Source organism: Zalophus californianus, chromosome 2 (genome assembly GCF_009762305.2).
Source record: "Zalophus californianus isolate mZalCal1 chromosome 2, mZalCal1.pri.v2, whole genome shotgun sequence".
Taxonomy (NCBI): Eukaryota; Metazoa; Chordata; class Mammalia; order Carnivora; family Otariidae; genus Zalophus; species Zalophus californianus.
Window position 1 is genome coordinate 4,673,563 of NC_045596.1, and position 20,134 is coordinate 4,693,696.

Consider the following 20,134-nt stretch of genomic DNA (forward strand, 5'->3'; position numbering starts at 1 on the left):
TTCTGGGATGTTTGCTATCAGGTTCTCATCGGCTCACCTTCACGTCTCCATTTGGCTCTGGGCATCTTGTGACAAATGGCACCAGCCTAGGAACATGGGAGGGTCCTTGATGGACCCAAGAGCTCTAAGGACTAAGGAACAATGTGTGGATTAGTAGACATTAATAGATCAAACACCCAAATTGCCCACCATACTTTTAGGGGTGGTGATTGTCAACCTTTTAGGTGTTAGAAGCCCTTTACACTCTTAAACATTATCAGGGATTCCCTAAGAGCTTCTGCATATGTGGGCTATTGCCACTGATATTTACCATATTTAAAAACGAAAACTGAGACATTTAAAAAGATTTACGTATCTATTCATTTAAAAGTGAAAGTAATATGCCCATTATACATTAACATAAATAATATTTTTTCTCTGGAAAATTACTGTTTTCCAAAAACAAAAAACATTCATGAGAAGAGTAGCATTTCTGTCCATCTCTTTAATGTCTGGCTTCATAGATGACAGCAGGATTCTTGCACCTGCTTCTGCACTCAGCCTGTTCGGGTCTGCTGTCTGGTTGGAGTGGTAGAACATACAGCCTCAGGCAGATACGAAGCTGGAAAGAGCAGGACCCTGTGAGCCGCCGGAGGTCTTTGGACCACATCTGAGAACTGCTGACTTAAGGGACTGATGAAGCTCAGGATGAAGCCAAAAGAGAAAGCTTGTCTCCCCTCCCTGGGTCACTTTCCATTGGCAAGGAATCTTAGTATCCCAAAGGAAGTAGACTGGGAGGAAAATACCGCCTCCAACTGGCTTGACCTGAGACCCCCAGCCAAGACTCCCACACTTTGGCTCGACTGTCCCCTGCAGTTTTATCCAGCTGCAGACTTCTGTCGTCCGGCTGGACTGGACATACCTGGTGGAAGCTTGCATGTGACGCCGTATCGGCTGCCCGCTGGTTTTCAAGCTTCACGGCTGCATGGCCAACCCCGATCCCTAATAGCCGATCAAAATGGTCCTGACTCTGCCTTCGCTTGCTGGTCCAAGCCTCAGCATCGGATAATGCCCTGGAAAAGGCTTTGTCCATGGAGTGGGGCACCTTGGGCTTCTCCCAGGGTCAGCTCAGGCTACCCACGCTGGCTTCTGGTTTCCCGTTGGCCATTGATGAGCTCTGTGCACCTGAGGAAGCAGGATGATTATTAATTAATTCAACATGCAATTAATGAGATTCTACCGAGTGCCTGGCACAATGCGTTTCTCATGCGCAGGCCAGGGTGGGTCAGACCTCCTTAGACAAATCAAGAGGAATTAGCAGCTTGATAAATATGAATGATCGCAGTTGATGAAAAATGCACCAAATGATTGTTTCCCTTAATGTAATTACTCGGGTGGTCGGCTTGCCGATAGAGCCCTGAGGGTATTAAATCAGCAGTTTGCTAGAGGATTCAGAACAGGGTAGGTGCCTGCTATTGTGGCTTCCCCCCCTTCCCCTTTACTGCAAACAAAAACTTAAAAACGGTGTTAGTAAGTGCTATAAACCGCATCTCCTCACAGTGCAGAGTCCCATTGTTCTAACAGCTGTAGACACTTAGGAAACTGCCACCACGGTTAGGATTCAGAACATTGCCATCACCCCCAAAAGTTTCCTTGTTCTCTGGCGCTGTCTGTCCTGGACTGTGCCCTGTGCGCTGGCGACCACTGATTTGCCTTCTGACGCTGTATATTAATTTGCTTTTTTCTGGAGCTTCATATAAACGGCCGCACACGCTTTTTTTTTTTTTTAAGATTTTATTCATTTATTTGACAGAGAGTGAGACAGCGAGAGAGGGAACACAAGCAGGGGGAGTGGGAGAGGGACAAGCAGACTTCCCGCCGAGCAGGGAGCCCGATGCGGGACTCGATCCCAGGACCCTGGGACCACGACCCGAGCCGAAGGCAGCCGCCCAACGACTGAGCCACCGAGGTGCCCGACCGCACACGCTTTTGTCTGGCTTCTTTCACTGGGCATAATCATTCTGAGATTCACCCGTGTTGTTGCGTGTCTCACTGGCGTGTCCATCTTTATGGCCGAGCGGCATTCCACTCTATGGACATACCAGAGTTTGTTTCTGCATTCACCTCTTGGTGCATCATTTCCAGTTTTGAGCCGCTGTGGACAAAGCTGCTATGAACACGTGTGGGCAAGTCTTCGTGTTCATGGGGTCTGTTATTCTTGGTGACAAGAGATGGCTGGGTGATAGGAGCAGCATGTGCTGAACTCCATAAGAAACTGCCCAGTTCTTTCCCACAGGGCTGAAACCCCTGTGCGTTCCCACCAGCAGGGAAGATTTCCAGTTGTGTGACATCCTCACCAACTTGGCATTATCAGTCTTTTTAATTTTAGCCCTCATCATGGGTGCCTACTGGCATCTCATCGGGATTGATTGATTGATTGATTTATATTTTTCCGAGAGAGAGAGAGAGAGAGAGACAGCATGAGCTGAGTGGGGAGGGGCAGAGGGAAAGGGGCAGAGAGAATCTCAAGCAGACTCCACGCTCAGCATGGAGCCCAATGCGGGGCTCCATCTCACGACCCTGGGATCATGACCTGAGCTGAAATCAAGAGTCTGACGCTTAAGTGATTGAGCCACCAAGGTGCCCCTCTCATTGGGATTTAAATGTGCATTTCCCTGGTGACCAGTGTTGTTGAGTATCTCTTTGTGTATTTACTGGCCATTCATATATTTTGCTGATCATATATTATCTGATCACGTCTTTTACCCATGTTTAATTAAGTGGTTTGCAGGCTTATTACTGAGTTATACAAGGTCTCTGTACACTCTGGATGTGGGTAGTTTGTCCAATATATGTATTGTGAGTATTTTCTCTCAATCTGTGGCTTGCCTTTTTGTTTTTATAATGGTTTCTTCCAAAGAACAAAACTTCAAATGTCGATAAAGTACAATTTATCCATTTTTTTTTCTTTTGCCATTCACGCTTTTTAGGTCTTGTTTAAGAAATCAAAGCTGCAAAGATTTTCTCCTATATTTTTGTCTGGTTGTTTTGTAGTTTTAGCTTTTATATTTAGGTTTGTGACCTACCGTAACATAATTTTGTACATGGCATAAAGTAAGGATCGATATTAACTTTTTGCCCCATACATTTACGTATGGATTGGGAAGACCAACCTTCCTTCATCGAAATGCCTGGGTGTCTTTAACAAAACCACAGACCAGGGGCGCCTGGGTGGCTCAGTCGGTGGAGCATCTGCCTTCGGCTCGGGTCATGGTCCCGGGGTCCTGGGATCGAGCCCCACGTCGGGCTCCCTGCTCAGCGGGGAGCCTGCTTCTCCCTCTCCCTCTGCCTGCCGCTCTGCCTACTTGTGCTCTCTCTCTCTCTCTCTGTCAAATAAATTAAAAAAAGAATCTCGAAAAAAAAACAAAAACCCAAACCACAGACCATGGGTGTGCGGGTCTGTTTCTGACTTCTCCATTCTGTTGTCCTGTAGGTGTATTCTTGTAGCAATTCCCACACCGTCTGGTGACTGTAACTTCATAGGAAGTCTTGAAGTCAGGTCAGGTAGGGCCTTCAGCTTCGCTCTTTTTCTGTAAAATTGTCTTGGCTGTTCTAGGTCCTGATCTAACGTGAACACATGCTCACTCATTTAATCCTTATGGCTCCCTGAGGCAGATGTGAATATTTAGGCTGTTGCATAGCGTGCTGGAGTCTGGCTGCCCTCCGCAAGTGCCCTGGGCCTGGAGTCCGTGATGCTGGGCTGGGCTGGGTGGAGCTTGGAAGCCATGGTGAGGGTCCTGCTGACTGAGATGTCAGGCTTCTAGGGGCCGTGCTTCCTTCTGAGGGCCGCCGTGCAGCTGCGGGAGGAGTCTCACCGGGAGAGGCTGAGGGCTGGGACCGAGGCTGGATTCAGGACCCTCACAGGCGTGGATGTGCGGACTCCACCTGGGGTGTGCCAGAGCTGTCTTGTGTCAGGAATTTGGTGCCCCAGCCCTGGCTGTTAGGTATTTTAGAGATTTTGCAAGCCCGTTTTAAAACTGTGAGCGGCTTGAAGTCTCAGGCTCAGCAAACACACAAATCAGGGTGTTCACTCTGGTTCTCCCCGTCCCCCGAAGAGCTGGTGGTCAACTGTTTACCGGCACGGCACAGACCCCACCCTCAGGGAGGCTCGGTTTCCCCATCTGTAAGTGGGGGAGAGTCAAGCCACCCCAGAAGGCCGTCACAGCCATGAAGTAAGGTCATGGGTGCAAAATGCTTGCGGTGATTGTGATGCCAAGTTTAAGGGGCGGTCACCATGCTGGCCCCATAGCTGGGACCACACAGCCGTTGCCGAATATAATGTCCTTGGGCCTACGTTTACCCGCATGGAAATGGCAGAATGGCCCAGAGTCCCAGAGCTGTAGTGGGGTTAATGCACCATGGGGCTAAGTAAGGCTCCTGGCCAGTGCCCGACTCGTGGTGGCTCTCAGTGACTGAGGCCCCCCAGGACCCAGGTTCCACCAGGGTGCCCGGCGAAACCATGATGGGGTTGTCCATGGCTTTGGTATTCCAAGCAGAGTGCCTGTGCCAGCCACGTAGCCCGGTCAGCCTTGAGGCTGGGAGAGAAGAGCCCCAGAGAAGCCGGGACTCCTTCCCACTAGGGAGCACCAGGGTTCCTTGCCGGTGGACGAGGCCCAGCTAGAGTGACCCTGCCCATCTGCTGCCAAGGCCATGCCCTCACCCTTGGCCAGCTGCGGGGCACCCCCAGTGACAGGGCTGGAACAACAGTTGGGGCTGTCCAGGCCCTGCCTACACTCCTGGCCACCCCTTAGCGGGAATGCACGGCATCCTGCATGGGGCTGTCACCCAGAGGCTGGGCCACAGGGCCTTCCCAGGAGGAAGGGCTAGGGGAGTGTGTACAATGTGCGGTGTTTCTTTGTTTCTTTGTGGATACTTTCCTGCTGACAGACACTGGATGTTGGGAGGGCCTGCTCTGTGCCCATTTGGCGCACTGCTGACTTCCTGTGGCCTAGTGTGAGGTCTGGCACTTAGTCGGTGGTCACTAGATATTCAGTGAATAAATAAATGGTCCCATTTGGGGAAACACAAAAAGTCCAGGCTGGCTAAGGGGTTGGGGTTGTGTTGGGAGGCAGAGAGAGAGAGGCAGGTGAGGGCAATGGGGAGCCACAGAAGGTTTTAGGGAGGGTCATGGTGTGATAGGGTTTCAGCTTCACAAAAGGCCCTCTGGAATGGGGCCCTGTGGACCCGGCCGGACAAAGGCAGGAAACCCCAATCTTCCAGGAGAGAAGTAGTGATGGCCGGTACCAGGGCAGAGGCAGGAGAGGTGGGCAGAGGGGCCAGCCGGCTGTGCCAGCCATGATGTCAGCACCCAGCTCAGTGCCCAGCCCTCTGTCCCAGCCCTGGAGCAGAACAGAAGCAGGCCTGGCAAAGGAACCAGTGGACACACTGATGTGATGAGGCCCGAAGGGTGTCCTTGTCATCAGGCCATTTGGCCCTGGTTGCCCATCTGCCAGGGGGCGTCTGAGGGACTGGCTGCATCCTGAGCAGAGTGGCTGGGGCCTACGGGACCCAGGCACTGGGAGGGCCCTGGTCAGCTGGCCCGGCCTGACACTGGTGGCCAGTCTGGGTTGGCATCAGGCCTCCATCCTCCCCTCCACAGCAGGCTCATCATCCTGGCCTGTGAAAGCATGTTGCCATTTCCAGAGCCCTCCAGCATAGGTAGCTCCTACTGTGACCATTACACAGAGGGGGAAACTGAGACTCAGTGGGGTTCAGAGCCAGGTTCCCCAACAGCTAATTCACCACATCTCAAACCACCCCTGCCGTGTATTAATTCTTCCCCTCTGCCCTTTCTCTCAGGATCCAGATCATTCTGTTGGTTTATGTGCATAATAACAACATAGTACTGATTGCAGCTCAATTTTTGAGCAGTTTCTTGTTATCAGACACTTCTGTGTATGTCACCTCAAGTCCTCACAACCAACCCTGAGAGATGATAGCATTGTACCCACTGTAGAGATCGGGAAACTGAGGGTCAGGCAGCCCCAGGGAAGTGAGACTCTCTCACTCTCAAACCTCCCAGCGCTTCACCAGTGGCTCGCAAATCTTGGCACAGCACAGAAGAACCTGTCAAAGTGCAGATTCCAGGTGTCAGCGAGCGATTCTGATCCACTGGGTCTGGGCAGGGTCCTGGGAATCTTCATCTTTAGGAGAGAAGCCCAGGTGACCATGCCGTGGGCTTTTCCTGGAGCTTGTGCTGTGAGAAAGCAGGCAGGGAGCAGGTGGTCTTCTCTGGGTCCCTTTTACACCTTGACCCTGTTCTGAGGCCGGTTGCTAGCCCCAGCCCCCCCTGGCCACCTTCTGGGCCCACAGGGGTCTGATTCTGGGATGATTCCTGGGGGCTCTGCTGGAGTCAGATCTGGGGAGTTGCCCCTGCTCTGAGCGCAATCTGACCTGGCCCGAAGTCAAAACCAGTGACCTGACCAGGTCCTGCTGACCACAGGCAAATCCACTGCTGCCCCCACCACCCCCTGCCCCAAGCCCATCTGCCTCCGTGCTGGCCAGGCCAATGGCTACCCAGCAGGCGCCCATCTGGCCTGGCAGGGAGGAGCTAGCAGCCACAGCCCCTGCCCTGTCTGGACCCTGCCCCTCGGGGAGCACCATGGAAGGGGCAGCACCGTCCCACCCTTGCTTTGGCTCCTACACCTGCCCCTCAGCTGGTCGGGGGGGCGGTCCCAGGGTGCAGGGCCCCTCATAGGCTCCCAGCCACCACTCAGGCTTTCTGGGGCCTGAGTTTCTGCTTCAAGGGAATGGGACCTATCCTAAAGAGCGTCTTGATCACAGTGGAGTGATACTCAGCCGAGAAAGGACTGAGCAGTGGCATACACTCCACATGGAGAACATGCCGGGGAAAGAAGCCACACACAGAAGGCCCCCAGCTCTATGATCCCCGTTGTAGCAAGCATCCCGAAGAGGCCAAGCCACAGAGACAGAAGGCAGGTGAGTGGCTGGCAGGGAGTGAGGAGTGACTGCTAACAGGCACGGGGCCTCTCTTTGGGCGTGAGTGGAATGTTCTGGAATTAGGTAGTGGCGATGGTTGCACAGCACAGTGAATACACTAAAAACCACTGAAGTATACAGTTCGAAATGTGAATTTTATGTTACGTGAATTATATCTCCGTTTTTAAAATGTTAAAATAAAAGCAGCAACCACAAGAACACCGTGATGCTGACACCTCTCCTAACAGCTGAGGACCCAGAGCGAGACACAGAGAAACTACGGAAGGCATGGAAGGCACGTGGGTGGTGGGGGTGGAGCAGGCTCCTGCCATCCCCCGCTACTTCCCGGTTTCCTGAGAGCCACTCAGGTGCCAGGCCTGCGCTCCTGGGCAGGGAAGGGACTCTGCCCGCCGCTGAAAGAGCTCACGTCCCTTAGCGAGAGACACACGCAAGGGGAGCAGACGCCGTTAATCCTTGTCAGATGGTGGTGCCCCAGCCCAGAATGCTCTGCAGTTGCTCCTGTCACTTGGAATCAAATCCCAAGTCCCGCCTTGGCCTGCCTCGCCCAGGGACCTCGCCCTGCCCGCCACTCTGAGCTCGTCCTGCCCCTGTCACCTTCACGCATGCGCTGCCCTCCTTCCTGACAGACCAAGCTGACTCCTACCTCTCCGGGCCTTTGCACCTGCTACGCGCCCTGATATCTATGTGGCTCCCTCAGGTCTCTGCTGAAATGCCCCTCCTCCAGGAAGTCTTCCCTGACTTCCCCAGCTAAAACAGCACCTCCCACCCCTTCCAGCCCCTTTACCTTTGTTTTCGTCTTAGCTCTCACCTCCTCCCCAGTAAAATGATATATATATATATTTTTAAAGAATTTTTTTTTATTTAGTCATTCGAGACACAGAGATACAGAAAGAGAGAGAACATGAGCAGGGGGAGAAGCAGAGGGAGGGGGAGAAGCAGGCCCCCCGCTGAGCAGGGAGCCTGATGCGGGGCTCGATCCCAGAACTCTGGGATCATGACCTGAGCCAAAGGCAGACACCTAACCATCTGAGCCACCCAGGCGCCCTGATATGTGTGTATACGAAAATTTGCTTATTGGTTGTGCCCTTCACTAGAGAGTGAGCTTCCTGCGGGGAGTGTATATGCAGAGCTCCCCCATGTAGGCAACAGTGCTTGGGATACAGTAGGTGCTCAATTACTGTTCTTTTTTTTTTAATTAAAATTTTTTTTGGCATCCCTGGGTGGGCCCGAATAAATTAAATTTCTTATTGCAAAATATACACAAGATAAAATGTACCATTTTAATTGTTTTTAAGTGTACAGTTCGGTGGCATTAAGTACATTTACAGTGTCGTGCAACCAACCCCACTATCCATTTCTAGAACTTTTCGTCATTCCAAACAGAAACTCTGTATTTCTTTTTTTAATCTTTTATCCAACAGTCTACATTAAAAATATCAAACTCTAGCCAACGTTTTCCCTTAAAACAATAACTGAACAACTCCCTGTTAATTAACATTCTTTCAAGAGGAGACATGAACGGTAAACGGATTTACCCAGCGCCTGTCACGTGCTAGGTGATGTCAGGTCAGCCTTTCAACCACCTTGGAAGGTGTGGATGGCCATCTTTGTTTCCCAGATGATCAGATGGGCTCAGGGAGGTCAAGTGCTTTGTCCAAGGTCACACAGCTCGTAAGACTGGGATTTGAATGCAGATCTCCCGCTTGCTAGACAGTGGCCGACCCGAGGAGTAACTACACTGTGAGGGCATAAGCTACACCAGCCCAGCCCCACCCCCACCCCAGGCTTCCTTCCACCACCCCTCTCTCCCGCGAGCACTATGTGAGCCACACTTTCCCAGCATCCCCGGCTCTGGCCGGCTGACCACAGGGTGGGAGGGGGTGGCAGCTGGGAGCCGCTGCCGAGACCCTCCCAAACCTCCCACCAGCCCCTTCTCATTTGACTCCAGCCACGTGACCCAAATGCCATCCAAGGAGACCCACCCTGGCCTGGCCACAGCGTCCAGCTCCCCTCACCTGGCCTCTGCCTGCAGCCTGGGAGCTGTTCCCCGGCCCCCCGACCACGTTCAGGCGGCAGGAGGGAACTTCTCACAGACCTGCTTGGGGCCGGGGCTGGGCTTCTGTGGCCGGGGCCGAAATTCAGCCACAGCATGATCGTGGCTCCTGGTGGGCCGGGTGCTGGCGCCCAGGTGAGCGGGAGGCAGGTGTGGACTGTGAGCTCAGCCCCTCTGGGGTGGCATCTCCCCCCTTCCATCAGGCCTTAGGAAGGTCAGCTTCCCTGCCCTGGGTGAGGCCTTGTACAGGTCTGTGCCTCAGTGGTCACCCTCAGGGAGCTAAGTGGCCCCTTGTCACATGTGCTGTAGTGGCTGTCCAGCCCCAGGTAATGGTCCAGAGGCCAAACCAGAGCTGGCATTTCCCCTCTGCGCCCCCTCCTGCTTGTGCTGGGGGCCGGCAGTGGGGCTGGGGTGGGGCTGGGTCTTGCGGCCTCCCCTGCCCCCACTCACTGGCATGGCCGCCAGGGGGACGGGCCACCTCCTACTTCTGGTGGCTTTGTCCTCTCTGGGTGGGCCTGGTGGGTAGGATAGAGCTGCCTGTTTTTCTCATGGGTCCTTCCCTGGCTATTCTGAAGTTTCCTGCCAAACCTCTCACAGAAGGTTGATCCAGACCTTGACCCAGACCTTGACCCAGACCTTGACCCAGACCTTGACCCAGGCAGTCACAGCTGTGTGTCTGGTGGCCTTCCTTGGCCCCTGGATGCAGCGGTGTCCCCCTCCGGCCTTCTCCTTGCCCTTCTGGGAAGCCAGCAGATAGGACAAAGATGACCTACACCAGCTCTCTCCTGTCCCCAGGAAGCACATGGGCACAAGCCATTGTGTCCCTGACACAGCCATACCCCAACGCCCAGCTTTCCCGGTCTTGGGCCCGGGTCCCCTGCCTTCAGGAATTGTACTTCAGAGCTCTGTGAAGGTGTTGCTAGGCTCGGGCAGGGAATGGGTGGGTGGGGACCCTCCCCCCGCCTCAGCATCTCCTTTCTCCCAGGAAATGTCTTCACCCACCCCCCCCTCCCATCCCTGACCCCTTTAAACGTCTTGAGAAACACCAGGCTGGGGGTCAAGTTCAAGGACTGTGGAGCCAGCCTGCCTGGCAGGGGGCCCCAACCCTGTATGCCCCAGGTAGGCAGCTTTCGGCAAGTTATTAATCCTCTCTATGCCTCTGTTTCTTCATCTGTACAATGGGGACAAGGGCATCACTCCAACTTTTGGGAGCTAAGAGGATTTAGTGCTATGTGTCAAGTGCTAGAACAGCTCCCAGCAAGTCCCAGGAGGGTTAATTATTACTATGACCTGTTCTGGTCCGAGGGGCCGGGGTCGCGGAGCCACACACAGTCCAGGTTCTCAAAACTCGCACTCCCCTTGCCGTCCTGGTCCCTGTCATATCAGGCCCCCTGTGAGTCCGATGGCATTACCCCTGTTTTCCAGGGGAGGAAACTGAGCCTCGGGGGATGGGACTCGCTTCGGGTCACACATCAGTGAGTGGGGAAGCCTTGAGCCCGAGTCTGCTTTTGGGGCCTCTGTCATCTTGCTGCCTCCCACTGCCTCCCACCCCCAGGGCCATCACAGTCCCCTGTGACCCGAAAGAACCAGCTGTCAGCATGGAGGGCTTGGTGGCTTCCCCAAAGATGGGACATTTGGGCTGAGGCCTGGAGAACATTCGGAGCTGTCCAGGTGAATGGGGAAGGGACAGCGCTGTGGTCAGAGTGCTGACCCTGGGTGGGGGACAGAGCGTGCACCTGCCTGGAAACCTAGCTGAAAGTTGAGAGCTTGTTCTGATCAGGAAAGTCTTCCCTTTTCAATGACTGGCCCGCCTCCAAAAACAGGTCATCTACAGAGCAGAGCTGGATGGGGGGCCATTCTTTGTTTTAAAGACACAGCGATGCAGCTCTGCCGGGCACCCTTTTGTCCCAGTCAGCCCCTGCTGCATAACACCGCCCCCCCCCCCGCCCCCCGCCAGAGCTCAGTGGCTTCACACAATAAGCATTTAGTTTGGTTCCCAAGTCCGTGGGTCAGCTGGGTGTTCCTTGCACATTGCACACTGGCTGTGCTCACTTGCACACCGGCGGTAGTTGTGGTCAGGAAGGTGTCTGCTGCCTTTTGCAGGCCGACCTGCTGGCTGTAGACTGGTCCAGGGTGGCCTCAGCTGTGGTGGCTCATCCCTGCTGCACCTGCCTCTCATCCTCCAGCAGGCTGACCTGGGGTTTCATGGTGGAGCAGGGGTCCGGGAGAGAGAGAGCAGCAACCACAAGGGGCTCCTTTCTTTCGCTGAGCTTCCTTCTGCAGCAGGCAGACCCCTCTTCCCTCCTCTTTCTGGCCTGCAACTCCCTCCTCATCAGCCTGATGCCTCTGACAATACTAATTAAAGGCAAGGCTCCCATCAGAAGGATCAGGCTGGACTTTCCGAGGCCCCCCCCTCTGCGGTGAGCCCCGACATCTGACGGATCATTAATGGTGTCGACAGCACTTATGGTGACAGATGGTGATGGATGAGCAGGGGAGAGTCCCCCCTGACGAGCATCTTAATCTCCCCGATGCATTTGCAGACTTCTGCCAGAGTTTTCAGGGAACTTTCCAGTCCACACATAAACCCTAGGAGAACCGTGACCAGGCAGGGATGACATTTCCCATCCTACCAATGCAACAGTCAGGGCTCAGAGAGGGTGAGTGATTTGGGTGAGGTCACACAGCGAGCACGGACCAAGGCTGTGACTGGAATATCTTCGTCTTGGTGACAGCCACAGTGGGTATCCCGGGGATCCATGGGCTGACCCTCCCCCACGTGGCACCCACAGGAGCCACAGCCCAGGGTGCGTGCAGCCAGTGTCCTCCAGGGCTGGTGTGTGCACGGCCTCTTGTTTTAGCCCTGTTCTCCCTCTTAAAACAACAGAGATCCCTACTCTCACCATCTGGAGGCCGGAAGACAGAAAGCGAGGTGTGGGCAGCGCCGTGCTCCCTCTGAAGCCTGCACAGAAGCGTCTCTTCCAGGCTCTTCCAGCTTCTGGTGGTGACTGCTGTCCCCGAAGTTCCTCGGCTTGCAGATGCCTCACTGCAGTTTCTACCCCTGTTGTCACATGGCCTTCTCCCTGTGTGTCCCCGTGTCCCCATGTCATCATGTAGCCTTCTTATTAGGATGCCAGTCATTGGATTTAGGACCCACTGTAGTCCAGTATGACCACATCTTAACTTGACCATCTGCAAAGATGATCCAAATAAGATCACAGTCAACAGGTCCTGGGAGTTACGACTTCAACATATCTTTTTGGGGATACCATTCAACCCACAGCACCATCCCTGGCTCCAGATCCCAATCTGGACCTGTCACGTGACTGGTCACATCGAACACCACTTTTGACCTCTCCCTAAGCCTACACTGGACCATAGTGTGGCTTTCTGGCTACCTGACTGGGTAGCTCTGGGCTTCACCTGCCAGGGCTGCATGGTGCCCAATTCTAGGGAGTTGATTGGTTCTCCTTGTGCATGGTCCAAGCTGCCTCTTCCAACCCAGCCTTGCCATTTGGGGGACTCCCCAGAGCTGCAGCAGAAGGCAGAGGGGACCCCCCAAGTGGAAGGGCAACATGGGCTTTCATGGGATTGTTCTTCACCCATGACAGGGTAACTTGGAGCACCCATGACTGGGTGGGCTTGGCAGACCTCACTCAGTGGCTGAGTTGGGACCCTGAGCCTGAGGTTTTAGCCTACGTGAGGCTCTACAGTGTGGTGCAGGGGCATGCCAGAAGCCCACACTGCAGAGGCCCCACTGCATGTGTGACTTTGGGCAAGTGTCTTGCCTCTTAGTGACCCAGTTTCCTTATCTGTAAAGAGAGAATGATGAGAGGGCAATAGGATTGTGCCAAGGTTGGACTTCTGGTCCTTGCAAGGCTTTAACTGAGTCTTCATTTGCTTATCATTCTTGAAGAATATTTGCGCTGGATACAGAATTCTGGTTCATAGATTTTTAATAGCACTTTGAAGGACTTTTGGACTCCAGTATCTTTTTTAAAAATATTTGTTTATTTATTTTAGAAAGGAGAGAGCATGAGCAGGGGGAGGAACAGAGAGAGAGGGAGAGAGAGAATCTCAGGCAGACTTTCCACTCAGCATGAAGCCCAACACGAGGCTGGTCCCAGGACCCCAAGATCATGACCTGAGCCGAAATCAAGAGCCAGCCTCCCAACCGACTGAACCACCCAGGCACTCCTGGACTCCAGTATTTCTGATGAGAATTAGCAGTCATTTGAGTCCTGGTGCCTCTGAATGCAACATGGTTTTATTCTAGCTGCTTATAAAATGTTATTGTTTTGGTCCTCAGCAGTTTAATGGTTAGGTGTGGTTTTCTTGGCATTTATCCTCTTCGGAGTTAACTGAGCTTCCCAACTGTCTGCATTGATGTCTTTCCCCATATTGGGGATTTTTTTCAGTCATTATCCCTTGAAGTCTTTCTCCTACCCTATTATTTCTCACCCCTCCTTCTGGAACTCCAATTACATGTATGTTAGATGTTTGATAGTGACCTAGAGATCCTGGAAGATCTGTTCTTTCTTCTTTAAATTTATTTTCTCTCTCTTTTTCACATCAGGTAATTTGTATTGATGTATCTTCAAGTGTACTGTCTTTCTTCTATCATCTCAAAGTTTCTGTTAAGCAATTCAGTGGTCTTCTGTTTCAGATACTGTATTTTTTAGTTATAGGATGTCCATTTGGTTATTTTTTCAATAGCTTTTCTTTCTCTGTTGAAATGTCCTTTCTTTTCATTCAGTGGGAGCAAATTTCCCTTTACATCCTTGAACATAGTTATAATACCTACTTTAAATTTTTTCATTTGCTAATTCCAACATCCAGGGCATTCCATGGCTAGTGTCCATCAATTATCCTTATATTAAGTATGGGTGATGTGTTATTTCTTTGTGTGTCTTCGTATAATTTTGGATTATATCCTGGGCATTGTGAATGATAACATTGTAGAGACTCTAGATGTTTCGTATGTCCCTCCAAAGAGCATTTTTGTTTTATTTTGTGTTTGTGAGCAGTTAACTTGGTTGAACTCAACTGCAAACCCCATCTCTGGGGTGATGGGCACAAACCCCAGCTCACTTCTTTTAGTCTCAGCTGGGCTGCTCGGAGTCTGTCATGTGCGTGCATGTTTTGTGGCCAAAGATTTGGGCAGAGTTTATGTGCTGTATTTGGGGGCCCCCCCTCAGGCATCCCCCTTTCTGGAATTTACTCCCTCACTTTCCAGCTATTACTAGGGCTTCCCCAGCCTCTGTCATCTGGTTTATGAGACCTAAGAGTAGGACTTTCTACCTGTTTCAGCAGCTGTAGGACACAGGCTAGGGCCTGTCCTCAGACTAAAAGCCATGAAAATGGCTCACTGGGTGAGTGATTGCTAATTTTCCTGCATGTTCCACCTGCATTTGGTCCCCTCCAGTGCCTTCCGGTAGTTGTGTTTTGTTATTTTTCTGTTGAGGCTTTATAGTTGTGATTGGTGAGAGAGTTGATCCAATAGGAGCCACAAGGCTAGAAGCAAAAACTCCTATGGAGAGATTTAGAACAGTGCCTGGCAAATGAGCACTTAAGACACGTGAGTTGATGTCATTGACCCTTTTGTGGTCAAGATGAGAGGCAACATGGACATAAGACACCCCCATGTAGGAAGGGGTCCACATTCAATGAGGGGGCACACAGTGGGCATGAGACTGTAGTTGTAGGAGAGACCACTGAACTGGGGGGGCAGCGGTGCTCTCTGGGAGGCTTCCTGGGGGAGGTGGTCTTGGGACGGGACATGTGTCAGGTATTCCAAGATGGGAGAATGGATTTTCTGATTTCAAGGTTTTATTGATAAGGATTTCTAGCTTTCAGGGGAGTTAACCTTTCCTAAGGTAAGCCCTAGAAGATACTTCCTGTAGCAGTGAATCAGTGGTGAAACATCTACCAGCCCAAAAGCGTGAGGAAGCAATGCCATGGCCTGCTTATTCCATAGATGTTTCCAGGATGGGACTAGCACAGGACTGGAGGTCAGGACCCCCAAACCTGCATAGTAAGGTTGAGCCACTACTCATCTCGCACACTTCTGAGCTGGCCACTGCGAAGTCTGTAGAGGCCAGAAGCAAGGATGAGAGGGGGCTTTAGTTTTCTGTCCAGTTAATTTTGGTAACTCCTTGTTCCTTAGACTCATGATCCTTCCTTCTAGACCTCCACACTCCATAGTCCCACTGGGGCTTCTGACCCCGGGCACACCCTATTATAGTCATGCCACAAAACTGAGGCTCAGAGAAGTGGTGTGACCAACCCAGGCCACACAGCCAAGGCGCCGGAGCCAAGACTCCAACCCAGGACTTCCCACTGGCCCGTGAGCAGCTCGGGAGGTTGCCCCGTGCAGGGTCCTCTATCTCTCTAGCTGCCAATGGAAATAATAGCGGTACCCCCCTCAGGGGCTGGCATGAGTTTCAAAGGCGGCAGCGGATGTGAAACTGACACATAAATTGTAAATTGCCTGCAGATGTTAGTGTCTGTTACCGTGGTAACGGCCCAGCATTTATGGACTGCATTGGCTCTGGGTACCAGTGGTCACACTGGCATTTTAATTTAATAGCATTGTTATTCTTCCATCATAAAAATAATATAAATTATGCATATGTTCAAACTCGTCAAATAGTATATATTAAATATGTGCATTTGTATATCTGTTATATCCCAATAAAGCTATTAAAAATTACCATCATTACAGAAAATCGAGAAAATGTAGGAAAGTGGGACAAGAAACGAAAATATTTTATTGCAGCCATCCCAAAGCACCCTCTGCTAATGTGGTGGTGGGGGGGCGTTTCGGGTTTTCTTCCCTCTTCCCAGTGTGCTTGCCATTTAACACGGCTGTGATCACTGGTGTATATAATTAAAAACATTTTATACACAATTTTATATCCTGCTCTTTGCCCCTTAGGGGGTGCTAGTAGGAAGAGCAAGGACTGGTGCCACGCCGTCCGGGACCCCGGAACTACTGGGCTCTGACGCCGGGTCCAGGGTGCTTGGGCTCCCGGGTCAGGCCAGGCGGCCCCGTGGGGGGCCCGACCCGTTCCCGGCTCCGTGCTCAGCGGGCGAGTACACGTTCCCATGTCGCTGCTCTCCTCGTCTTGTCTTGTTTTTCTAAGTTCAATGAAATGTGTTTTTATCGTGATCGATGAAAATGTCCGGCCCATCATCCCGCTTCTAAACCACCTTCTCTCTCTCCTCTTTTCTTTTGCTGTCAAAGCTGGCGTTTACTTACGGCTCAGAAAGCCATTGCGGGCCAGAAGCTGCCTCTAACAGGCACTGATTGGAAAAGCAAAAGGTGTTTATTGAATAGGAAAGTGAAAAATCACTTGAGGTCTTGAGATAAGAGGTAGCCGGTACTCTTGAGAAGCAGCAAGGGGCCCAGTGCCACGTTCTGTGCAGGTGCAGGAGCAGGGTAAAGGTTTGGGCTTCCGATGCGGTCTGCCTCGGGGGCCTGCAGACCACTCAGGCCGTAGACCACTCTGAGACCTTTGCTCTACTCTGAGGTCAAATGGGGATTTGGTCTAGAGGGTTTCGGGCGGGCTCCCTCATGCTCTGCTAGGTTAGCTTAAGCAGGGGCAGGGAGGAAGCAAAGGGATCCTTTAGGAGGCTGTCGGAATCTTCCAGGTGAGAGGCGGGGAGATGTGGGAGGAATCTGGATACATTGTGAAGGCCTGGCCAGTAAGACTGGACACGGCGCCTGGAGATGGAGACAGAGAAAGGGGTCAGAGAGACCCCAAGGCTTGGGCCTGAGCCAGGGGAGGATGCAGCTGCCACCACCTGAGAGGGGAGGCTGCCCACGATGGCTTTGGGAGGGAACAGCATCTGGTTTTGGGGACCAGTGGAGGGTTTCGGGCCGAGACATGCTGGGACTCAGGTTGCTGTAGGAGAATGAAGTGGGGGCAGTGATCAGGGCTGAGGCTCTGTGCTAAAGCTGGATCAGAGATTCTGGGGCCTACAGAGTCCAAGGCCAGGAATGTGTGAAGGTTATGGGGGTCCCCCCGATGGGGAACCCATGATGGGCAGGGGTGACCACAGTTGGTCCCAGGGGCCCCCAGAGTACGGCTAGTGTCAGATTGTGGCCCAGTCACCTGGGCAGCACATGAAACCCCCAAACTGCTTCTGGAAGGAAGGAGAAGGAGGAAGGAAGGATGTAGGAAGGAGACAGAGGGAAACAAGCCTTTGAACAGGTCTCTGTCCCGCGGCCAGCCGGGAGGGGACAGGGGGACCGTCGGCCCCTCGTTAGTGCCCCTGCTTCTGGATGGTGGCCCAGCCCAAGGGTGCAGGCTCTGGGGGGTGGGGGACCTGTTCAGTTGAGCTCTGCAGTACTGGGGTCCTAATGAGCCACACCTTCCTGTCTCTCCCCCTGCAGCCGATATCATCTCCACTGTTGAGTTCAACCACACCGGAGAGCTGCTGGCCACAGGCGACAAGGGTGGCCGGGTTGTCATTTTCCAGCGGGAACCAGAGGTGCGGCGGGACCTGGTGGCTGTGGGAGGGGAGCCACGGCCCACGCAGGCCTTTGCTGGCTCTGTCCTGGGCCCTGGGGATGCATTCAGGACAGGCAGGGCCAGCAGTGGCCCTGGGTTAAGCCTCCGATTTCTGCCCTCCGCCTGGGTGAGCCGGCGCTGTCCCGGCCAGAGGGGGGGGGGGGAGACAGGAGGGCTGCGTTTTCTGCAGCCGTGGGGCTGCCTTCAGGCTGGGGTTGGCGACTTGGCTCAGCCCGGGCCTCGCCCTTGCGAGGTTTTGTTGTCCATCAGAATTTCAGGTAAGACAGGAGCAGCCCGGAACAACCCACCCAGGGGCGCTGTTTCTGAACCACTATAAGAACCTCATGATTAAAAAAACCCCATTTGTTGAGCACCTACTATGTGTGGTCACCTTGCTACGTTCTCTACACACTTTTCTCGTTTACTCTCTGCTGCCAACCTCAGAGGGTGGGGACCGACACCCATTTTACAGATGAGGACACTTGGAGAAGTCGCCCAGCTAGTGCGTAAAGACCAGGGACTGAAACCCAGGCCATGTGTGGTCGCGTACACGCCACCCTGCCTCAGAGAGGGGGCCACCCACACGCCGAACAGGTGCAGGGATTAGATGCTGAAGACGGCATGGCAAACCCCAAGGAGGTGGAGGACGGGGAAGGGAGAGGGGAGGGGAGAGGGAAGGGGTGAGGAAGAGACGAGGAGGAGGAGGGGGGATTGAGAAGGAGAGTGGGGAGGAGGGGAATGAAGGAGGCAAGGGAGACGTTGCAGATGCATCCCTGCCCCGCTCCGTTCCGGAGCGCGTGTTCCTCAAGGTCTGACTACTCTGTGTTCCCTCCCTCCCCCTGTAACCTCCCTCACGACAACCCCAGCGAGGCCATTAGGTGTTATTAGCATCCTCATGTCACAGATGGGGAGCCCGGAGCTCGGAGGGTGTCACCTAGCTTAGCAAGGACGCATAGCGGAAAGCGGACAGCTGAAAACCCGTTACCCGAGCACAGCCCTGTGGCCAGAGCGTGCCGATTTCACGAGAAGGACCTGGGTAGCCCACCAGGGATTGCGAAGCCAAGCCTCCTTTCTAGAGAAAGAAATTAAATGGGTAGATGCGCATTTCCTGACTTTGGAATTTTTCTCCTTTTTTTTCCTCTATTCCAGTCCCAGTGACCTTAGTCATAGACAGTGCTCGTGGCAGCTGAAGGGACATAGAGGCAAACATACAGAAGAACTTGAAAGCTTGCCAGAAGCAGGACAGGTGTAGAAATATAGCAATAGATGCTTCCAGAAAAAATGAATAGGAAACTTGAAATTGTACTTGGTTGACTGTCTCCATTTGCTCCCAGGCGGGTTATACGTCTGGTTGAAGCTTCGTATTACCACATACACTGAACTTGTCCGCTGAGAAACCCACGATGGACTCAGCACCTCACTATTTTGAGGGCTCTGTCACGAGGGTCCTTGTTATTAGGAGCTCTGCTGCTTTAACCAGGATGCGCCCATGGAGGAAAGTCAGGAGGATGATGGCCTGGCCCCAATCTGACATTCCAGAATATTCTGCCTCCGTGTAAAATCTGCTGCAAGATGGGTACATTCCATGAGTCAGGACCAAGTTGGACACTCAGACTGGAAGAGCAGGCCAGAGCCTTGGCCTTGGTGTCAGACGGACCTCAGAGGGGCGAGTGACAGCACTTAGTGGACACGTGGCCTTTGCGGGGAGTGGTCAGTTCACCTCCGAGTCTCCACTTTCTCATCTGTAAAATGGGGAGAATCGTGGTGGTGCCCAGTACAGAGGGGCCGTGCAGATAGAACAGGACGGGGAGTGAGAAGCACTTAGCTCAGCACCCGTACACATAGTAGGTGCTCAGGCAATGTGAGCCAGGCTTGGCCACAGCCACACGCCAAGTCATCGGCCATTTAAAATACAGAGCTTCCTTTGGCCCTGGCTCCAGATCCCCCAGCCCTGCTGGACACGGGCTGGCCGGCTGCGTCGGGCTCTCGGAGGGTTTGGTCGGCACAGCCCTCACCCCGGCCCCCGCCGTGCTGGAGCTCAGGCCCGCTTGTCTGGGTTTTCCTGCAGAGTAAAAATGCAGCTCACAGCCAGGGCGAGTATGACGTCTACAGCACCTTCCAGAGCCACGAGCCGGAGTTCGACTACCTCAAGAGTCTGGAGATAGAGGAGAAGATCAACAAGATCAAGTGGCTCCCACAGCAGAATGCAGCCCACTCCCTGCTCTCCACCAACGGTGAGGGGCCCACGTGTGCTGGCATTGCCGGCCGCCACGTGCTCTTTCCCAGCTCGCTTACACTGAGCGTTTTCCTGGGTCCCCAGAACTCGACAACGGCATTTTGAGGAGTGGGCACATTCCATCCAGTGACCGTCCCACAGCTTGCTCAGCCTTGGCCAGTGGTGGGACGCGGGGCTTTTTGCATTATGACGGATGGCTGGGTCAGGGACATCTCTGTCATTGCTGTCCTTGGGGGGGTGTGTGTGTGGAGGGAGCTTGGTATTCCCCACGAAGGAGGCAAAACTAACTCTTCTGGAACCCCGGAGCACCCCTGGGTGGGGTTGTCACTC

General features: G+C 53.2%; 1 protein-coding gene across 2 annotated transcripts in view; it reads left to right on the plus strand.

Annotated features, from left to right (window-relative positions):
• The window catches only part of PPP2R2C (protein phosphatase 2 regulatory subunit Bgamma), a 134,127-nt gene that overhangs the window by 63,985 nt on the left and 50,008 nt on the right, over positions 1 to 20,134 (plus strand). For both annotated transcript variants that reach the window (XM_027600554.2, XM_027600555.2), the window contains exons 2-3: positions 17,451 to 17,548; positions 19,637 to 19,802. In XM_027600554.2, coding sequence (XP_027456355.1) covers positions 17,451 to 17,548; positions 19,637 to 19,802 — 264 coding nt within the window. The remainder of the gene's footprint in view (positions 1 to 17,450; positions 17,549 to 19,636; positions 19,803 to 20,134) is intronic.